The sequence below is a fragment of the Canis lupus genome, chromosome 18 (assembly GCF_003254725.2).
Source record: "Canis lupus dingo isolate Sandy chromosome 18, ASM325472v2, whole genome shotgun sequence".
In the NCBI taxonomy this organism is placed as follows: Eukaryota; Metazoa; Chordata; class Mammalia; order Carnivora; family Canidae; genus Canis; species Canis lupus.
Genome location: NC_064260.1, coordinates 55,384,903 through 55,404,687, shown reverse-complemented (window position 1 = coordinate 55,404,687; position 19,785 = coordinate 55,384,903). Strand labels below are relative to the sequence as shown.

Below are 19,785 nucleotides of genomic sequence, written 5' to 3'. Positions count from 1 at the left end.
TTACAGAAGTTTGCTGAGTCTAAAATCTGATAGGGGGGCGGGGCAAGCTGGCAGAAGAGTAGGGTCCTCAACTCACCTGGTCCCACCAACTTACCTAGATAACTTCCAAATCATCCTGAACACCTACGAATCCGACCTGAGATTTAAAGAGAGAACAGCTGGAACGCTACAGAGAGAAGGGTTTTGGCTTCTTGCAAGGTAGGAAGGCGGAAAAGAATTAAATAAAAAAGAATCAAGTGGGGGAGGGGCACCGCGAGGATCCTATGCTCACCCCCGGGGCAGGCGGAGGCCGGGAGGACACAGGGCAGCGAGGACCCTCCTGTCTCCGGGCGCCCCCGAGCCGTGCAGATCAGCACCCCGCCCCCGGAGCATCCAGGCCAGTGCAGACTGGGAGACTGCGGCGGCAGTGACTGCGGGAGCTGACTCCAGAGCTGGAAGGCCGGCTGCCGCCAGTGTGGTTGTTCCTCCTGGTGTCACCCTGTGCCTGGGATGGAGCGGGGCCGCCAGGGAACAGGGGCCTCACGGGGTAAACAGCTCCCACTGAGCCCGGCACAGGGGCTGGGGGCAGGGGGCAGGGGGCAGGGGCGCAGGGCAGCTCCCCCAGGTGCACACACCTGAGAATCAGCACAGCAGGCCCCTCCCCCAGAAGACCAGCTGAAGGACAGGGGAAGAGCAAGTTCTTGACTGAGCAGTGCTGAAAAGCTCCAGGGGAAATCGACAGATTTACAGTACATAGAACCAGAGGGTACGCCTCCTTTTTTTCCCTCTTCTTGCAGTACAACTCGGTTTTATATCAGACTATAAATTTCCAATATTTTTTCTCTTTTCCCACCTTAACTACAATATTTTACCTGCTTTTCATTTTTAAGTTTCTTCCTTTTTCATGTTCATGTTTCTACAATTACAGGTCTTAGATATATTTTTCACTTCTAGATTCATTTCAACATTCATTCATTCAACATTCAACATTCATTCATGCCCAAACCTCGAGTTTGGATTGCATCTCATTTAATTGATTTTTAATTTTGGCCTGATTAGATCTAAATTCTGCAGTCATGAAGTCTCTTGAATTTTTTATGCTTTTTTCCAGAGCCACCAGTAGCTTTATAATTGTGTTTCTGAATTTGCTTTCTGACATCAAATTGTAATCCATATTCTGTAATTCTGTTGGAAGAGAGTACCGTTTTTTATTCTTTCTTTTATGGTGAGTTCTTCCTTCTAGTCAGTACAGAGTGGCTGTATGAGTGGACTGAATCAAGAATATCAACCATAACCTAAGTAAATTTCACCCTTAATGATTCTGATGAGGTCAGAGACGAGAAAATGAAATAAAAGATCAGAACAAAATAAAACAAAAGGACCACTAAAGTGAAAACAAATCTTAAAGTAGTAAAAAATAAAAGGCCAAGAATCCCAAAGAAGAAGAAACCAGAAAGGAAAAAAGAAAAAAGAGGGGGTGACTAGGAGATGGTGGTGTTGAAGTTGTAGTGGAGGGAGAATATATTCTACTGAGGGGTCCTAGAGGGCAATCCTCTTGGTTCTGAGTGTATTAAGTTCTGTATGTTAGAAGATAGTCCCAAATTATATAAAACAGCAATACTAGAAAGCTCCAACATTGACTACCAAAACATAAACGAGGGGAGGGGCCAAGATGGTGGAAGAGTAGGGTCCCCAAGTCACCTGTCCCCACCAAATTACCTAGATAACTTTCAAATCATCCTGAAAACCTATGAATTCGGCCTGAGATTTAAAGAGAGAACAGCTGGAATGCTACAGTGAGAAGAGTTCACGCTTCTATCAAGGTAGGAAGACGGGGGGAAAGGAGGGAAGAAATAAAAAGCATCCAAGAGGGAGGGGCCAGTGAGAATGGGGAAAATTAACAAGGCAGGAAACCACAAATGTTGGAGAGGATGCAGAGAAAAGGGAACCCTCTTGCACTGTTGGTGGGAATGTGAACTGGTGCAGCCACTCTGGAAAACTGTGTGGAGGATCCTCAAAGAGTTAAAAATAGACCTACCCTTCGACCCAGCAATTGCACTGCTGGGGATTTACCCCAAAGATACAAATGCAATGAAACGCTGGGACACCTGCACCCCGATGTTTCTAGCAGCAATGTCCACAATAGCCAAACTGGGAAGGAGCCTCAGTGTCCATCGAAAGATGAATGGATCAAGAAGCTGTGGTCTTTGTATACAATGGAATATTCCTCAGCCATTAGAAATGACAAATACCCACCATTTGCTTCAACGTGGATGGAACTGGAGGGTATTATGCTGAGTGAAGTAAGTCAATCGGAGAAGGACAAACATTATATGGTTGCACTCATATGGGGTATATAAAACATAGTGAAAGGGATCATAGGGAAAGGAGAGGAAATGAGTGGGAAAAGCCAGAGAGGGTGACAGAACATGAGAGACTCCTAACTCTGTGAAACGAAGAAGGGGTAGCGGAAGGGGAGGTGGGCAGGAGGATAGGGTGACTGGGTGTCAGGCACTGAGGGGGCACTTTACAGGATAAGTATTGGGTGTTATGCTATGTGTTGACAAATTGAATTCCAATAAAAATAAATAGATAGATAGATAAATAAATAAATAAATAAATAAATAAATAAATAAATAAATAAATAAATAAATATTAAAAATCTGATAGGATAGGGCCAACAGGTTGGAGACTCAGGAAGATTTGCAGTTCTGGTCCAATGGCAATCGGCTGACATTGCCTTCTCACCAGAGGAAAGTCAGTCTTTGTTCAGGTCTTCAACTGATTGGATGAGGTCCACCCACATTCTGGAGAGCAATTTATTTTACCAAACTCCACTGATTTGAGTTAATCTCTTCCCAAAATAACAGCTCCAAAGAAACATCCAGAAAATGTTTGACCAAATATCTGGGCACTGTGGCCCAGCCATGTTGACACATAAAAGTAATCATCACAACATCCACTCACCCCAGGCCACGGCATCCCACTCCCTATGGTGCTATACCCTATTTTCCCCCAGAAGAATCCAGTAGAAATCTCAGGAGTTATGATATGACAGACTTTCTCTGACAGACTTTCTTTAGTAGAATCCTTGTGGAGAAAATTCTCGTGGACAAAATGTATGAGCACCCATTCTGTACCAGAGCCCAGTGCAGGTGCTGGGGAAACGGGGGGGCAAGCCAGGCAGGGTGGTCTCCCCACAACAGAGCTCAGCATCTAGCTGAAACCATCAGGAACTTGGGCATTCCGGCACTTGGGGGATTCCAGCGTGTATCAGGAGCACAGAGGAAGTGACCCTGAAGCCGGCATCTCGGGAAGGACTAAAAGCCTCCCAGGTCAAGGGAACAAGGGTCCTTCAGAAGGAGAGAAACACATGCTGAGGCCTCTCAGGAGATCACATGGTCAAATCAGAGGAGAACACAGGAGAGGTGGAGACTAGCTTTTGCCCTAAATATTCATACCCCAAGTCCTTCATAAAACAGCCCCCAGGATCCCTGGGTGGCGCAGCGGTTTAGCGCCTGCCTTTGGCCCAGGGCGCGATCCTGGAGACCTGGGATCGAATCCCACATCAGGCTCCCAGTGCATGGAGCCTGCTTCTCCCTCTGCCTATGTCTCTGCCTCTCTCTCTCTCTCACTGTGTGCTTATCATAAATAAAATAAAATTAAATTAAAAAAAAAAACAACATAAAACAGCCCCCAAGTTTGTTCAACTTACCTGGTTTGCATCTGAAAACAGTGCGACAGAAAGAGCGTGTGTCCCATGTCGAGAATTCTGATGGATGCAGTGATGTCATCCGTAAAGTTAGCGGCATCCTGCACCAGCAATGTCCCAGGTCTCTACCCACGCATCTCAGTCCCTCCTCCCAACACACTTGTGACCTGGGTGCCAATCTGCACCCCATTCTACACTAGAAGAAACTAATTTTGGGGGCAGGTAAAGTACCTGCCCTCCAATCACACAGCCTGGGAGCACAGAGCCGAGGTGGTCGGACCCCGCAGCCAGCAACACTAACACTTGGTGTAACTGATTCTGAAGGATCCAAGACTGGTGGCGAACTGGCATGAACCAGATGTCTCACTGTGGTGCAGAAAACTCTTGATCTGTTGATAGACATTTGGAAGAGCATCGCTTCCTGGTGCCCACCTCTGTCACATGACAGCAGGTTGCAGAATGCACACCCCAGTACCTGGGAGGTACCAACGTAGAGTGACCTCTATGTCCTTGGAACAGGTCTAGTTTACACCCATCTTCCTGGGTCCCAGAGACACAAAGGCTCTCACTTGGATGATGAGCTATCAGCGCACAGTAGCCCCTAGGAAAGTTGCTCTCAACATTCAGAAAGCCCCAGAGAAATATGAGGAGAGGCCACCAGGAGGTAGTGTGGCATCAAACACTGAACCTGAGTAACTGCTGAGGTTGCTGGTCCCAGTGGATCAGGTCTGGCCAAGGCTGTCCTCAGAAAGATACTTATTTGCAGAACAGAACAGAATTGGTCAAAGAAGGAACAGCCAGGAAAACCATAGGACAGAGACACCAAGCTGTGCCTTCCTGGGCTCTTCCAGGACACCCGCTGATACCCACTCCTCCAATTGTGGTCACCCTGACCACAGTCCTAATCAAGGCCTCTGGGAGGTTCCAAACTTACTCACATGTTTTATTAGGCTTAGCAACAGGACAATGTAACCTGGGAGAAATGGTCCCACCTGCAGCGCAGCTCAGAAACGCTTGGCATGCCTCCAATTAATGATCTTCCATATTTGTTTAATATTAACTTAGGAGAGGAAGAAGTCTTTCCCATAAATAAAAGTCGGAACCCTCTTTCTTCACTTTCAAAATGGAGTTGTATCTCATGCAGCAAACAGAGCTCTAGTTTATTTGGAATTGTCTTTTGTCTCCTGCTTCTTCTCTCGGGCACGTCACACAAAACTGGCATATGCATCACTCAGTTGCCAAAGGCAGAGTGACTTGCTGGGGAGCAAACAAGTCTCTCTCCAAAGAGATTTACCACTTGTTTTCAGGTGTTCATGGTTTACACTCTGTCTTGGGTTCTCTCTGTAGGTTCTATTGTGACCAACAACTTTTTAGGAGACATTTAAAGGCTTGCAGGTATGATCTCGGTAAACAGCCCTCTGCTGTGCGCTAATTGGTTTCAGGATCTGGGCTGACTGGCAATGCCCACTCCAGGGACTGCCAGCAGGCTGGCCTCATGGCCGGACAGGTCAGTGGACACGGCAACCTGCAGTGTACATCACAAAATTACCCCCTGGGGGCGGGCAGGACATGTGCCAGTGGCTAGGGAGATTTTCTTTGTGCTTCAGGGTATTACCTACTTAAGTACTTAATCATCTGTTTAAGAGTATTTTGGGGGCAGTCCGGTGGCTCAGCAGTTAGCGCCGCCTTCAGCCCAGGGTGTGTGATCCTGGAGGCCCAGGATCGAGTCCCACGTCGGGCTCCCTGCATGGAGCCTGCTTCTGTCTCTGCCTCTGTGTGTGTGTGTGTGTGTGTGTGTGTGTGTGTGTGTCTCATGAATAAATAAATTTTTTTTTTAAAATGAGTATTTTGGCAAAAGAGACACTAATTTTCTTTCCACTAGCTCCGTGAGAATCTACAGGTGGAAACCCAAGTTAACAGGCAGATTTCTGATAAATCCCTATGGGGTTTCAGTGTTCCTCTAAGTTAGTGCCTGGGGAAGCTGCCCGCCTAGACCTGCCTCCTCCAAGAAGTCCTCCTTGATATTCCCTCATCCTTAGGAACTTCAGCTGCTGAAACCCGATCAGTTTTACCCCTGGGCCTCACTCGCCACCCGGGTTGGCTGCCTCACAGGCTTCAGTTGAACTCAACAAAGCATTCAACACTGTCTCGAGGACAGTGTTCTCACCTTACACTTGCTTGTGGATGGACCCATGACACCCAGAACATGTCAGGGAACGAAGAAAGTTTGCTCGAATCAATTCTTACTCATTGACTGATTCTATATCCCTTTAGAGAATGTCCAGAAACATCTTGAATAAACTCCTTAGTATACACCTGAAGCCCCCCTACCACGCATAATACATTTATGATTTTTTTTTAATTTCAAGAAAAGATTGGGACTCTTACCTATTCTTACCTATTAACTCTTAAATCTGTTAACTATTCTCTGTTCTCATCTCTATTCTATTCTATGCTTTGCTATGATTCTCAAGAAATTCCCACCACAGTGTGAGCTAGACATTGCCCCCAAAATAAAGTTACGTTATCATGACAACCAGCCTATGGAGAATTAACAAAATTCTCTTGAGGAATCACTATCAAAAATTGTGTCCACCTGATATTTCATCTCCATTAACTCATACAACACTCAGACATTATCTGATTTGATAAGTATTTATTGGGCAACTACTAAGTACCAAGTATTAGTCTGGACCCTGGGAGTACAGCAACAAACACAACAGGAAAAAAAAATCCTGTCCACAGGGCACCAACATTCTAGCCGATGGGAAATAATAAACAAGTAAGCTAGTAAAATATCTTAATTTATTGTTACTAAAGAACAAGGAAGAGCTTGCCCAACCAATTTGCCTCCAATGAAGTCATAGGGCTGATTGGGTGCAATATTATATATGTCATATTAAAAAGTGATGAGAAAAAATAAAATAAAATGTGATAATGGATAAATCACAATCAAGATGGTATTCTGATTAAATTGTTTGAGGACCACACCCTTTTGCCTTTAAGATGCATACTACTCTGAATTCAAAGATAGGATATTAAAATAATACAATCATGTTTAACATAGGCCCTGCACATCACAGCTGCTCGAGAGAAGGTACAATAAAGGCCATGAGATTTTCCTCCTTAGCCACCTGAGTGTGAGTAAATACCTTCAGTTCCAGTCACCATGGCTGCATAAAAAACAACTCCAAAACCCTGTGATGAAAAGATCTACTTTATGATGCTCACAGGTCCTGCGGTGCAGAATGTAGACAGGGCAAACCAGGGAGAGTTGTTGCCACTCCATCATTTTGGGGACCTCTGCTGGGAAGATGCAAAGTGGAGAGTGACCTGACACGTGGGGGCTAAAAGGGTCTGGAGGCATCTTGGTTCATGCCTGGCAGATGATGTGGTTGCCAGCTGGGACCCTGGCCGGGCTTCCAGCTGGAATGCCTTCACTGGCTTCTCCATGTGGTTTCTGCACATGGTGATGTGGGCTTCCTCACAACATGGCAACTGATCCCAAGAGCAAGAGTGCCATGAGAGCCAGGCAGAAGCGCATGACATCCTTATCATCGGGCCTTAGATGTCCTACAGCAACAGTTCTGCTGTTCTCTTTCGGCCAAGGAAATCACAAAGGTCTTTTCAAATTTGGATGTGGGAGAGACACAGACCCCACTCATCAAGGGAAGGGGTATCAAGGTCACATTGGAAGGAGAGCACATGGATGGCAGATACTGTTGTGGGCAACTTTAGAAAATACAATCTTCTACCCCCTTTCTGTGTGTAATCTCAAAAATAAAAATAAAAAAAGAGGGCTATCTAGATCTGCCTGGAACCATCATGCAGGTAGAAGGGTTTCTAAAACCATGCAGGCACAAAGTGATAATATCTGAGTGTTGTGTAATATTTGATTTTAAACGGGAAGTAAAAGCAGCAGAGTAACTCTTTGGTCAGCTTCTGCTCTGTATGGAAGGCATACACTTTCTTAGCGACCTGAAATTTCTGCCCGCAGGGTTTATTCTTGATGTAGGTCAAACGGCAAAAACAGAGGCAGGGAGGTATGGATGAAGGCGTACACACTTTGGGGGCAGAGTCCTGCATTCAAATCCTCTCTGCCTTTTACCAGCTGCCTCTTCTTTCTCTGAAAACCAGGGTGGCAGGAGCAACTTCACCAGGGAGTTGCCATAAGAATGAAATGAGACGGGGATCCCTGGGTGGCGCAGCGGTTTGGCGCCTGCCTTTGGCCCAGGGCGTGATCCCGGAGACCCGGGATCGAATCCCACATCGGGCTCCCGGTGCATGGAGCCTGCTTCTCCCTCTGCCTGTGTCTCTGCCTCCCTCTCTCTCTCTGTAACTATCATAAATAAATAAAAATTAAAAAAAAAAGAATGAAATGAGACAATCCTGGCCAGCACCTGCCCTCCGTGCTTGGTAGCCACTCTGGAAAGAACCTCTACCATCTGAAACTTCCAGGTAAATTGCCATGGTTTTGTGTATTTTCCATCCACTGCAATGAAATATCTTCTCATCAAGATCATGACAGTTTTTATGTCCTTAAAATGTATCACAAATGATATGCTTTTAAATCTGTAAACATATGAAGGGTCCTTTGGGAGGAACAGAGCTATTTATTTCTACAATGGTCCTTTGGTACAATGACCTTTTGGGATGCAAGATCCAGAAAAATGAGCTTGGCTGACCCAGTGCGTGTCAGGGCCAGCTGCTCCATTTTGCTCCTAGAAAGCTTGAGGTCATTCTGGAAAGTGAGTAAGAAGAACAGAAAAGCAAGACTGTTGACTCAGCAGAAACCACCTGTCACCAAGCTGGCATTCAGCGAGCCGGCTCAGTCCAATTGGGGCAGGCTGCGGTGCATGACTAGGGTGAGCTGGGAGTTCCCAGCCATGGGGCCAGAAGATCCCACCCTCAAGCAGGGACCTCGCTGGTCCATGTTTCAGGAAAGGGGCCTCACAATTTGCAACTTGGTCACCAAGGCAAAGTTTCTAGGGGTTGCCATGGAGATGAGGCTGCCATCTTGGTTGGAGGAGGCATCCCTCAGTGGAGCAGATACCATCAAGTGATGAAGGGCCAGGGCCTAGAAAAAACAAACATTAGGGGAAATGAGAGGAGAGGCATTAATCAACAGAGAGGAAAAGAGGGGAAGTGACTCACTGTGAAACTCAGCAATAATGAAGGTCTTGGGAACTGAGAGTTGTGGGTGTGGGCATGGGAGTGTCTGTCAAGCTCTTTCCCCTTCCATACATAAGGAAGGCTGTCACCTACTGACACCAGGGCCTGTAGCTCTGCCATCTAAACAAACCCTGTAAACTAGAGATGACACATGGCCTGGGCACAGTAGCCTCATTTTGAGCTATGTCCTGAGTTCAAGTTCTGCCAGCAAGTCATATGACCTCTCCGCAATGCTATTTCCTTGCGTGAAAAATAGGGAAAAGGATTTCTGCTCAGTCTTCCTCAAAGGGAAGTTTTAAGATTCAAGAATTTAATGTGCCCCAAGACCGTGTATGCACCCTCCAGGTAGGGACCGCTACTGCCCGGTTCACTGCTGTACTCCGAGCTCCAGCCACAGAGTAAACATTCAATAACCATTTGGTGGGTAAATAAGTGACAGGATGATGGTGAGCTTGGCCCTGCCCTTTCTGGGAAAGTGAAGCAGGAAAGCTCTTCACGAACCTCTGCTTCCCTCCTGCACGATGCTGCTCCTCAAAGTGTGGCCCAAGGACCAGCAGCAGCAGCGCGTGGGAGCTTATAGAAATGCAGATTCTCAGGCCAACCCCAAACCTACTGAATCATAATTTCTGGGGCCAGGGCCCAGACTGTGTTTCAACATGCCCTCCTAGGATTCCAAGGCTCCCCAATGATGAAGAAACATTGCTGCTGGACACAGTGGGGAAAGCATGAGATGCGGTATGAGCTGCCATGGCCCCTCCCCAGGGACTCTCCCTCCCACCTGGCACAGGTGTGCTTTCCCCAATCCACCCCTCACTCTTTCCTTGACCTGCCTGGAGCAGGAGAATGTGCTGTGGATGCTGGCAGAGGTCTTGTCTTTTTTGGGAGGGAGCTCCTCTCCCCCTTCCTGTTTTAGCAAAACCTACAGATGCCACGAGGGATCAGGAGATAAGCTTCGCAGGTACGTGAGAACTCTGCAGAGTGGCCTCTTCCCAATCCAGTCTAGACAAACCCTGTAAACTAGAGACGTAACTTTTAGTTACAAGTTGTAACTTGTAAACAAGCCTCTCTGCCCCGTGGGACAACTGGGAGGTCTCATGCCAAGGGTCCCAGGTACCACTCCCCACCTCACCCCCGCACCCTTCTTCTGAGGTCTCTGCCCCCTCCTCCCGAGGACCTGAAAGTCACGGCGAGCTGCTGGGAATACGAAGAAAAGATGAACCTCTGAGATAAGCACTCGATAAGAACTGACGAGATAACTCATGTCCTGTGGCACGTTCTCAGTAGGGTCTGATTGGAGGTTCCTAGAAGCTCAGTTCACAGACGCAAAGAGAGAGGGGAGCAGGAATTGAAGGAGGAAAGCTGGATCTCCAGCAGGTCAAAGCCAAATGCCACAAGGCCAAGTGTCATTGGGAAGAGGACGGGGACCTAGCCACAGTGATAGGAATCGTGGAAGAGGCAGATGACAAACGCTCTCAGCTCCCCGGGGGACACCACATTCTGGAAGGGTCGTAGAGAACCGCTACTGTCCTTCCCAAAGGTTTATTGTGTCGCTGTGAGACGGACAGCTAGAGGAGCAGGAGATGTTCAGCCAGGATAAAAGACAATTCTGGGGAAGCTACAAGAAAACTGTCTTCAAATACATTAGAGTGGAAGAGAGGGCAGTCCAGTCGTGTGGGCCCGTGAGGGCAGCCTAGCCCTGTGACACCTCCACCTCCTCAGGGCCCTGTCTTCACTCTGGCCACACCAGGTGATGTCCCACTGCCAGTTACCCCCTACCCCGTCCCTCCCCCCTGCTTCCATTCCTGGCTCAGTGATGGGAGAGTAAGGGTGTGGGCATGGCGTCAGGAAGCCCCAAATTCCAGTCCTGTCCTTGCACTCATGCCTCTTTCCCCTTGTGTCACCCTGCGCCAAATGACAACCCCTTCCAGTCTTGGATTTCCTTGTCAGGAAAATGGGGATGTTTGCCTCTTACCTGGCACAGGTGTTTGCCCTCCAGCCCACACCCTGCAAGGTGGCGGTGAGCAGCCCTCCCCGTTCCCTCGTTCAGCAAATGTTATCTGGTGCTAGCTATCACCCTCTTGCACTGATGTGCCACAGGATGGCACAAGCACCCAGGAGAGGCCTGGCACTTAGTGACTGCCCGGTGAGTGCCGCTGGGGACCACAGGACCCGTTTCCTGGCCTTTTCCAATCTCAATGCTGAGCAGAGGACTGTACAGATACAGGCCCCCGACATCCGGAGACTGTCAACCCCTTTTGCTGTAGCACCCTAGGCAGGATAGAAGACCAGTGGCTCAGAGAACACCTGATCCATATCTTCGTGGGCACATAGTTTTCTTCAGTCAGCAGATCTCACGATACATAAGGAAGCGGGTGGTGCTGATTCAGTGTGCCCTGCCCACTGTGTGAGGCAGACAGAATCACAGCCAGCCCGTGGGGCAACGTGGCCAGCCCAGCACCTCCCAGTGAGTGCACAGACCAGGATCAGTGTGAGGAACAGGCAAGCAAGGCTCACGTGAAGGGCACTTGCGAGGTAACTAAGCTGCCCAGCTCTGGAACTATAATCCTAGCACCTCAATGTGTAGCCGTGTGACTTTAGGCAAACACTTAGCCTTTCTGTGCCTCAATTTCCTCGGCCAGATAACAGGAAGACTTACTCTTAAGAGTTGTGGCTCTGCAGTCATACAGCTGGTGTGGATTCCACCTCCTCCACTTAATTTACTGTGTGACCTTTCCAAGTGTCCCAGCCTCTCTGTGCCTCAGTTTCTTTTTCTTTTTTTTTTCTTTTTATTTATTTTATGATAGTCACACACACAGAGAGAGAGAGAGAGGCAGAGACACAGGCAGAGGGAGAAGCAGGCTCCATGCACCGGGAGCCCGACGTGGGATTCGATCTGGGGTCTCCAGGATGGCGCCCTGGGCCAAAGGCAGGTGCCAAACCGCTGCGCCACCCAGGGATCCCTGTGCCTCAGTTTCTTTATCTGTGAAATGGGAGTCATATCAACAGCACCTGCCTCACAGGGTTGTTGTGAGGACTGAATGGGTTTAGTGAGAGAGAACCCTTAAAAAAATGCCTGGCCTGATGTTGCTCACTCCAGTGTTTTAGGCTGGGTTCCTCCACGCCCAAACGTCAGACAGGACTTACATGCAAATAGCCTGCTCAGAAAATGACCACAGCAAGCACCTGCAAGGGAGTGAGAAAGTGAGGCAGGGACCGGGAAGAAGCTAAAAAAGCATGCATGAATGATCAGGTTGCCTTCTCAGCCTCCTCCGCAGGGCTCGGTCCTGCTGGGGGCCCCTGTGGAGGGCAGAGAATCCCTCAGCAGCGTTTCCCCACTCCCAAGGGCATGGAGGCCAGGATGATTGCGGTAGAAAGCAGAGGAGTCCCAACAGTGACTGCCACATCAGGCTTTTCTGAAAAATTGAGGCATCTCCCCTGCACTCCTGAACACCATGTATAACAACACTGACAAACCAAGTTTCAGGAGGCAGTGGAGGGCTGGGGGCCAGAATTCACCTGATGCCTCCACCCTGAAGCAAAAAATGTCTATAAAACAGCTCCCTTCCTCACACCACCCTGGCAGGCACCTGAGACCCCACACTCTGGAGTATTCGAAGCAGGGCCCGCTGGGTACAATCTACCTGGCCTTTGTGAGTAACCCCTCCAGCTGAGGACAGGGGCTCAGGGAGCAGGGAGCAGAAACAGTCTCCTCCAGCCACCCTGGAATGCACACTAGGCTTGATTCTGAGTGGCAGGCATCCGGGCCTCCAGGCTGGAGCAGAGAATTGAAGGAACCAAGAGTTGGGGGCTGGGAGAGCTGAGTGAGGAGGGATGGTCCTCGTTGCTTCCGCAGTGGGAAGCGGAGCTGCCCAAGAACTGCAGACAGAACCACCGAGGAGGGCCAGGAAGGCAGAGGCAGACACATCATTACTGTATAGGGCTGCGACGGCTTCGTGCCATCGTCTTACCCTTGGGGCGGTGACTTCAGCAGGCTGAACTCATCAGGACGCCTTCGGGGTGCCTGCTGTGTGGCCTCAGCCGAGGGGCGAGAGGTATTAAGGGATTCCCCTCCAGGAGCCTTTGCCTGGGCTTTTCCTTTGCTCACCTCCTCCTTGATCAGGACTCAAGGCACCCTGGGCCCAATGGGATGCTCCGGAGTCAGCCAGTGACTCAGCAGGTGGGGAGGCGCCCAGCTCGGGGGCCTGCGCGTCTGCCCCACCTCCCTTGTCTGTGCACTAAGCACCCTTGGGCTGCTTCCCAGGCCCTCTCGTAACCCCTCGGCTGGAGAAGCAGCGGCTGGTGAGCGCAGTCACGGGGACAGCTGGCCAAGGGTCCTGGGATCCCGGGGGGCCGTCCCCAGGCAGCTCTAAGGAAACACTGAGGAGCTGGGGCGCAGCTGGGCAGCTTCCAGGACGTCCTTCCTCCGACACTGCTGCGAGGAATCAAAGCTTCCCTTGGCCCTCGCGAAGAGGACGGGGAGGGCGGGCTCGCACGCCGGGGCTGGGGACCGTCTTGGCTTCAAAAACAACAACAAAACCAGGTCAGTGATGATGTGATCGTGGGGCTGATCCAGGGCTGGGGCTGAAGGAGCCCCCCCCCCCCCCCCCCGCGGCTTCACAGATGCCCAGAGTCGGCAGCGGAGGGCGAGAGAAGGGAGGGGAAGGGTCACGCCCCGCAGGGAACTGCAGGCGGAAGGGAAGTGCAGCCCCGGGGCTCACCAGGCAGCTCCGAGAGCTCGTGCAAAGCGGCCCGCGGTTTGGCGCCGGCCCCGGGCCCGGGCGCGAGCCTGGAGTCCCGGGTTCGAGTCCCGCGTCGGGCTCCCCTCCTCCTCCGCACGCTCCTGCCACGTCTCGCGGGAGCACGAGCTGCTCGCACGCAAGGCGGACGCGGACGCCACGCGAGATCTCCCTCGCGGCGCCCGGCGCGGCGCTGTGACGTCACCGGGCCGCGCCGCCGCGGAGGCCGCACGTGAGCTGGGGCTCGGGGCCGTCCGGCCGGGCCATGGACGCGCGCCCCGAAGGCCCCGACGCGGAATCCGGGTCGGACCCACGAGACGCGCGGGAGCCCGGGCGCCCTGGGAGCGTGCGGCAGCCGGAGCCGGGCCCGGGAGCACCTGCTCTGCGGCGGGACGCAGGTCGGCGGCCGCCCCCGATGGCGCCGGGCCCCGCAGATCCCGGCCCGGAGCTGCCCCAGACGCCTCCGGAGGCGGCCCCAGAGCCCCCCGGCCTCCAGCCAGGGCCGCGCGGGGAGTCCGCGGGCTTCCCCCAGGCCCGACGGGAGCTCGACTCGGAGCCGGCCCCCGGGTCTCCGCGACACCAGCCGGGGCTGGGCCCCCCGGAGCCTCACCCGGAGCCCCCGCCCCCCGGCTCCCCGCGGGGTCAGCGCGAGCCGAGCCGGCCGGCCCCGGCCACGCGCACGGGGAGCAGCGACCTCGGGGCGAAGAAGCGGACAGGCCCTGCCGCCCACGCCGCGGCGTCGAAGAAGCTGAAGGAGGTGGAGGCGGCCCTTGTAATCCCCAAGGGAAAGCCCCAGTCGGGGCGGCTGTGGAAGGACGGCTCCAAGAAGAGGTGACCTTGGGGACGGCCGCGCGGGGACGTGGTTCTCCGGTGTAGCCTGGAGCCAGCTCACATTTGCAGGGAGAGGGCGCGGGGCGGTGGGGGGGGGGGGGGCAGGTGCTCACACAAGCAGGTGATTATGATCACAACGTGGTAAAAATGCTCCGGGGTCTCAGGGAGGGCGAGCCGGTGCCCACAAAGGTTATTCCGGGATGCTCTCCTGGAGCCCTGGATCTGTGTGTTCATTCAACAAGCATTGCAGTGAGGGAAGCAGATTCAAGGAAACCAGACATTCCTTGATAAAAACCAGCCAGCATCCCTTACGGTGATTTTGCCCCTCGTGGGGAAGAGTAGTACGGGGTAGAACACGGCCAGGCATCTCGGCAGGGACCCGCCAGGGCGAGGGGCCTTGCAGACAGAGGGACCAGTGCGCCTCCGTCCGCAGCACTGGGAAGCAGCTGGTGTTAGGGTTATCCCCGTTTTGCATGTGGGGAACTCGAGGCTGTGCAGAGAAATGGGGGGGGGGTATCAGACCCTACGACATCAGGGGTGAAAGCAGAGACCAGTGAGGAGGCGGTGGCAGCAGAACCAGAACGTGTTCAGAAGCTACAGATCGGTCTTGTGGCCAAAGGGCCGGTGAATTGATGTTTGGGGTCTTTGAGGAAGCAGCTTCGGCGGGTGGTGAGCGAGCCCGGAGGCGGTGGACGCAGCCTCCCCTTCCGTGCTCAGACCAAATGCCACCTGCGCGGGGCTCCTCAGGTGTGTGTCATCTCCCCTCTCTGAAGGTCACTGTTTACTGAGCACCTGCCACGGGCAAGACCGCTGTGCTAAAATGCTTCTCCAGTCTTGTTCTTGTCTCAGTCCTCCTGCCATGCTTTGGAACAGGAACCGTTCTCGTCTCTGTTTAACGTGGGAAGTCGCTGAAACTCCAGCTACTTTGTCCAAGGTCATCCACGTAGTAGAAGGTGGATCCAGGCCTTAATACCCAGGCCTGTCTGCCTTCAACCGCCCTGTAAAACCGGTGCTCTGGAACTGCGTTGCCCCAATAGCCTAGTTGCCAGGCACATGTGGCAATTTAAATTGAAGCTAATTAAAGTGTAAAAACTTAAACCCTGAATTCCTCCATCACTCCAGCCTCATCACAAGTGCTCAGCTGCCAGTGTGAATAGTGGCTGCCCTACCAGACGGTCAGTGTAGACTCCTTCCACCATTAACAGAAAGTTCTGCTTGGCAGAACTGTGGCTCTGTGTGTCCAGGTCCTCGCTGCCTTGTCCCTTTGGGTTTCTCGTGACGGGTAGGGAGGCTATGTGTGCTGCAGCCCCGTCGTCCTGTGCTTAAGATGTCAGATCTTCAGCAGGAAGTCCTTGGGGAGAGGGGGAGAGAGCAGTCGAGGGGTTCCTGGGGTCAGAACCAGGCTGAAGATGGATAGGCGTGGGGTCAAGCCCCGGGCTGTGTGTACTAGACTCCTATAGACCAAGAAGGGGAGAAGATGACCCAGAAGAGCAGTATTGACCCTATTGACCCTTTCCCATGGAGGGGAATGGGCTCTGTCCTGTGTGCCCTGCAGCCTTCAGAAGCTAGGGCGAGCCCGCCAGCCTGCTATGACCATTTGGAGCACCATATAGTGGAAGTGGATGGAGAAGAGCTCTTTCATAAGTCAAGAAATTGGTGGAGGAGACAAAAAAAGGCCACTATGAGAGGATCTGCTAAGGACAGGGCAGCCAGAGGGGCTTCGGATAGCTCAAGAGGAAAGACCTACAGGAAAGGGGAGAGCAAAGTCCATGACCCTCCCCATTCTCCTCACCTGCTCAGTGGTCTTGTTTCGTCTTGCTCCATGACATGCCTTCCTTTATTTTTCTTCCTGGAATATTTCCCAGCACGTCCTAGATTGATTATTCCACCCATACGTTCTTGCGGTACGCATTCTTACTGAGGTAGTCCCATTTCTCCTGGGACTGTGATGTTACTATCAACACTTGGGAAATCCAAGACGTCCCCTGATACCCTCTCATGCCCACCACACTTTCACATACCACCCACGCCGTTCTGAGGAGGTGGAACAGGCTGCCCCCGGAGGAAGTGAGCCCTGTTTCCAGAAACATCAGCTCCCAAGCTGACCTGGCTTGGTAGAAGCAGCAGAACCTTACAGAAAGACTGTGTGGTCTGGCCTTTCATCACAGACACAGGGATTTCAGTCTTGACAGCCATTCAGGTACAAGGTGACTTGGGGCACTTAACCTTTTTGAGCCTTGGGTTTGCTGCTCTGTAAAAAGGGACACATAACTAGGGCTTAAGAAATGGCAGCTGGCATGATAGGGGCCCACTCCTGCCTCCGTTTCTGCAGACCCAGAGGGGTGCCTGCCTGGCAAGCAGGCAGGAGAGCATGTAGTTCTGCCTGGGTTCTGAGGAGGAAGGCCCAGAGCCTGGAGCTGAGAGAAGAAGAGGCATGGGGGCCTCCCATGGATGACCTGAGCACTCATCCCTGGTCTCCCATCCAGGTTCTCCCAGATGGTACAGAGCAAGCCCCTGCGTACATCCTGGCAGCAGAAGATGAAGGAACGGCAGGAGAGGAAGCTGGCCAAGGACTTCGCCCGGCATTTAGAGGAGGAGAAGGAGAAACGCCAGCAGGTGAGGGGCCGGCCAACCAGGCTGAGGCTGGAGCTCAGGGAGCTGAGCCGGTGACTGCTGTAATAGGCCTTGGAGGGGGCACCTAACTGCCACAGGGAGGCAGGGAGCCTGGCCAGAAGCAGAAGTCCAGTATGGCCTGCAGGGTGGGAAAGCCCAGTGGAAGGTCCAGTTTGGCCCAGGGCTCTGTAAGAGACTCAAGTATGGGGAGGAGCCCAGGACAAAGTCCCCCTGCTCCCCACCCCCATGGTGGCTCTCACTGCTGATAGCAGCATTTGGTGAGATGGGCTTCAGGGTCCGCACCTCCATAGGAGAAAGGCTTATCCCTCGTACTGTGGCCATCATTCTCCAAGAAACAGCTACCACTTATCAGCAAGGTGGGTGCCTGTACTTCCCTCCAGCTTGCTCCCTGACACTCATCCCCAGGCCAGAAATGCCCCTTTAGAGGTTCCCATCGACCCCTTCCAGTCTCCAGGAAGCCCCAGCAGGCAGCACGCCAGGCCTGGGGTTGTCAGGGATGTTACTTGCCTAGTGATCCCAGGGCACGGGAGAAGTCAAACACCTCACCCTGAACCTGGCCACCGAGGGCAGGGGCTAGGCCAGTACGTTCAGTCCTCCATCCCCTGCTTTGAGTCACCCCACCAGTCCAGCCTGTGGCTGAGGCCCTGCAGACTGTGGCTGCTGCTGTGTGCCGACTCCTTATCATACTTCCTGTGTGGCCCTGACTCCCTCTTGGGCAAGACCCGACTTCTTGTCACCGCCCCCCAGGAGCGCCCCCAGCCCAACCCTTCCCCCAACGGGAGCCCATATCTTACTTCTCCTTTCTCCTCCTCTGGGGCCCAGGCCACCTCTGCTCTCCTGACCATGCCGTGGCCTCAGGCCCTACCAGGGACAGCAGGCACCGCACTTCCCATTCCCGAGAAAGACTCCACCTAGATCCATCTTTGAAGTGTCCCCCCTGGGCCGGGTACCTGACACACAGAGAGGTTCAGCAGCTTGGCCAAGGTCACCCATTTGGAAGTAGCAGAGGCAGGACTTGAGTCAGGGCCAGACAGCTCGGGAGCCTCTTCCCTATGGCCTCCACCCCTCCCAGCCCCACACCTGGGCAAACCTTAGGGACCCTGTGAGGGTGGGAAGGAGGAAAGAGACCACTGTGTATGCCCAAGCTTCCAGGTGGGGGGAGCCACCTGTGTCTCACTGCCCCCTACCCACCATCCTATCTAGGCTACGTGACCAGGTGCCCAACCTCTTGGCTGCAGTCAGGAACTTCCCACCACAGTGGGCCTCTGGTTCCAGGGGCACAGGCATATCTCCTTGCTGGCCCTCCCCGCACATACCACCAGGAACAATTGAACTAAGGTGAAGGTCTTTCCTCTCCTTGGGAACTCAGCCAGCTCTGACTCTTCTGAGACCTAAGCAACCAGGGCTGTCCCAGCTCCCAGACTCAAATCCTCATCCCCCTGTGTGTTCCAGGAGAAGAAACAGCGCCGGGCTGAGAACCTGAAACGCCGCCTGGAGAATGAGCGGAGGGCAGAGGTTGTCCAAGTGGTGAGTGTTGTCTTGCTCACGGGGATCTGAACCGCAGCCAGGCTGGGCACTGTGTTCGAGATGCCTCGACACCCCTGCCTCGAGACCTCTCCTTGTTCTGTGATCCAGACCCCTGTGGGGCAGCCTCCCTTCCCCCTGGGGCACAGGGCAGAGACTACAACCTACTAATGCCCTCTTCTCACACCACCCCCAGATCCGAAACCCCGCCAAGCTCAAGCGGGCAAAGAAGAAACAGCTTCGCTCCATTCAGAAGAGGGATACGCTGGCGCTGCTGCAGAAACAGCCGTCCCAGCAGCCAGCAGCCAAGATTTGAGCTCAGGACAACCCAGAAGTCTCCTGTGACCAACCGCTATGTCAGACTCGGCACTTGCCGGGCCAGTGGTCACACGCCTCTGTGGGATGTGGTACTCCAACACTAGTGCCACCCTCCTCCACCCCAGAGAGGCTATAGGCCTTTGAGGGCTCTCAAGCCCTAGGAAGCCAGGAGCCTGGCAGAACTAGAGGAGGGAACAGGTTCAGCCCACCCCTGCCTCCTTCCTCTTTCATCAAGTGCCTTACAACCACAAAGAGTCAGTTCTCTGGTTCCTTGGGAGCTGACAGCTGGAGGGTGACTCTTCAAAATGTGTATTTCTGTCTCAAGGTCACAGGTTCGCCCCTGACCAGGAGACTGCAGTCAGGAACCAGTTCCCCTTGCACCATCCCAGAGGCTGCCTTGGGCATCTCTGCAGCCCACTGACCCTGTCACCCAGCTGTTGGAACCCGGTTTCCCCGAGTTTTCAACATGGAAGGGTGAAGGAGGTTGCGGGGAATGACGTTCCCCGCCCCCCCAGCGCGCTCTCACCTCTCTTGGACTGTGAGAAGGCTACCTGGGCATCTGATTCACTCAGACCATTCAGTCTGTAATAAAAATATTTATTGAACACCCATTGTGTACAGGCACAATTCTAGGTATGGGGAATACAGACAGAGGCCCCTGCCCACAAAGGGGCATTTTTCATTCTGATGGAAAAAAACCTAATAAACAAGGAATAGTATTGTGTATCAGACTGTGAGAAGTGCTACAAATGAAGCAGGGGAGGGTCGCAGGGAGTGTGGCAAGGTGATAAGATGGGTGTGTGTTCAGTCTGCTGAGCCCCTGCTGCGGAAACCGTAAGCTGGCCGCCCGCCTTCAGGCCCCCAGCCAGGAGTGGCTCA

At 52.7% G+C, this 19,785-nt stretch overlaps 1 protein-coding gene across 1 annotated transcript; it reads left to right on the top strand.

Annotated features, from left to right (window-relative positions):
• The first annotated feature begins 13,806 nt into the window (after positions 1 to 13,806).
• CCDC86 (coiled-coil domain containing 86) lies at positions 13,807 to 19,620 on the top strand. The gene is made up of 4 exons (XM_025445866.3): positions 13,807 to 14,430; positions 16,917 to 17,046; positions 18,517 to 18,591; positions 18,785 to 19,620. Exons 1-4 carry the CDS (start codon positions 13,865 to 13,867, stop codon positions 18,902 to 18,904), a joined length of 891 nt encoding a protein of 296 aa, XP_025301651.1. The 5' UTR covers positions 13,807 to 13,864; the 3' UTR covers positions 18,905 to 19,620.
• The last annotated feature ends 165 nt before the right edge of the window (positions 19,621 to 19,785 follow it).

Coding starts and splice junctions, on each gene's coding strand:
- CCDC86 (XM_025445866.3), top strand. CDS start 13,865: ATGGACGCGCGCCCCGAAGGCCCCGACGCGGAATCCGGGTCGGACCCA. Junction 17,047..18,516: donor AGAAGGAGAAACGCCAGCAG/GTGAGGGGCCGG, acceptor TGTGTGTTCCAG/GAGAAGAAACAGCGCCGGGC. Junction 18,592..18,784: donor GGGCAGAGGTTGTCCAAGTG/GTGAGTGTTGTC, acceptor CACCACCCCCAG/ATCCGAAACCCCGCCAAGCT.